The sequence below is a fragment of the Branchiostoma belcheri genome, unplaced genomic scaffold (genome assembly GCF_001625305.1).
Source record: "Branchiostoma belcheri isolate BF01 breed outbred unplaced genomic scaffold, Haploidv18h27 scaffold92, whole genome shotgun sequence".
Classification (NCBI taxonomy): Eukaryota; Metazoa; Chordata; class Leptocardii; order Amphioxiformes; family Branchiostomatidae; genus Branchiostoma; species Branchiostoma belcheri.
The window spans coordinates 705,382-707,171 of NW_017804598.1; the positions used below are offsets into that span (position 1 = coordinate 705,382).

The 1,790-nt window shown below is 43.6% G+C and overlaps 1 protein-coding gene across 1 annotated transcript; it reads right to left on the bottom strand.

The window, feature by feature from the left end:
• Positions 1 to 7: 7 nt before the first annotated feature.
• Positions 8 to 1,614, bottom strand: LOC109488248. The gene is made up of 3 exons (XM_019792456.1): positions 1,344 to 1,614; positions 680 to 787; positions 8 to 327 (listed from the first exon to the last, which is right to left on the bottom strand). The coding sequence occupies exons 1-3, from the start codon at positions 1,498 to 1,500 to the stop codon at positions 110 to 112; spliced, it is 483 nt and encodes a 160-aa protein (XP_019648015.1). The 5' UTR covers positions 1,501 to 1,614; the 3' UTR covers positions 8 to 109.
• Positions 1,615 to 1,790: the final 176 nt, after the last annotated feature.

Below are 1,790 nucleotides of genomic sequence, written 5' to 3' on the forward strand. Positions count from 1 at the left end.
CCTGCATCACCCACATGCACTCTCCAAGAAAGAAGCCACTGCCCTAGCCACTCATAGAAAGGAATGCTGCCCTACTAGAAGTCTGCACAGGAGGCTGCATTGATTCTGCTTATGCAAAAATGTCGTTCTCTCCCGAGAAGAGGTCGATTTCTTTAGTCCCAGGACTAGGCTTGCCGGTGAGACCAGACTTCCTGGCGGCGTGTCTCAGCCGTGTCCCGGACACAGACTGGTCTCCTGGTGCACCCTGGGAACTGCAGGGACTGGCTCTGTCTGCCAGAGTCCTCACATCTACCCGGTTGCTTGCTGGAGTGCTGGGAACCTCCTGGTCTGCAAGAGATTTACATAATAAATGTAAATCGTGAAACATGCGCAGCATTTTTATACTCTCTGTGAAGACATTTTAATATATTGCAAACATGTGCTACTAAGTCCTGTACTGCTGTATTGCTACCATTGCCAACAAGGTCATTTTTTTAGCATTTGTGTATATATATGTGTTCTTTTATACAACAGCTCAAGAAGCTATGGATGGATTGTCATGAAACATGGTAGGTGGGTAGGTTGCAAATGAGACCTCAAAATTGTTACATTTTGGGCTCCCTAGCAGATTGTTAAGGTACTGCAATGAAGCCTATTGTTTTGATATCTCGTGATGTGAACATGCTTGCCACATCTTTACCTTGTGGTCTTGGAGAGGTGATCTTCTGGAGTCTGTTGAGTTGCTGATTTTCTACTGGGGTAGATTTTGGTGTTGCAAACTTTGGTGTGCATGGAACAGGCCTCATCCCTGAAGTGGTGTTGAAAAACATGATATAATAACATGAATCATCAATGTCATGGACTGTGTAACAGTTGGGGGTTTATAGGCGCTACCAACTGACCCAGCCAATGGGTCTAGACCTTTTAGCTCACTCAGTTAGAGCGTCTGACTGTGGCCCTGGAGCCGTGAGTTCGAATCCGGCCCGGGACCAAGGGGTTTTTATCTGTTTCTACTGTCTCCTGGTTTCTTACAACTGTTCGAATTGCATATAATGGTAAAAAAGCATTAAACATTGATATCGATTTGCAATGCAGATTTTTTTCAAGACACTTATCAATTATCTTTGATCGATTAGTAACTCATGTCAGTAACTTCTCACTTTCTTTATAACGCTTTTCTTTCTTTCTCTTTCTTTACAGCTCTACTCAACAACTCTGTAGAATTTAGTTACATTAGATAGATGCCACCTAGCGAATATGTTTTGAAACGCCAAATATAATTAATACGGCATCACTGTAGAGTGTAGACTGCTGGATGGAATTTCATTTGTTGATAACATTCTACATCTAAATTATGTACGCACGTGGAATGGCGAAAGGGCTGTCCACTGCATCTGGAACCTTACGACGCAGGTGGTCAACATCAGGCACGTGCCTGGACGGAGGCACGGCCTTGGTCACCAAAAATGGCGAACATGGCACGTACTGGAAGGGTGAACTGGCACAGTCCTCGCCTGCCATCTTCCAACTACACAAGAAGAACCTTGAGATCTTCAATTCTCTGCAAACAGAAGACTTTAAATCCAGACTTCTGGTAAAATACAAGACAGTCAGTCTATTCCAATACTACTCAATATTGTGCATAAACCAAAACTTTTTAGCCAATCACCGAACATTTAACATTTTTCTAACCAATCAGGTAGAAGATAACAAACTTTCATGGTCGGGCACAGGTGAACATCCGGGTCCTGCCTGATGCATGCTGGGAAGTTGTATTTCCCGGGCCTTGTTCGAAACTTTTATTTTGGAGG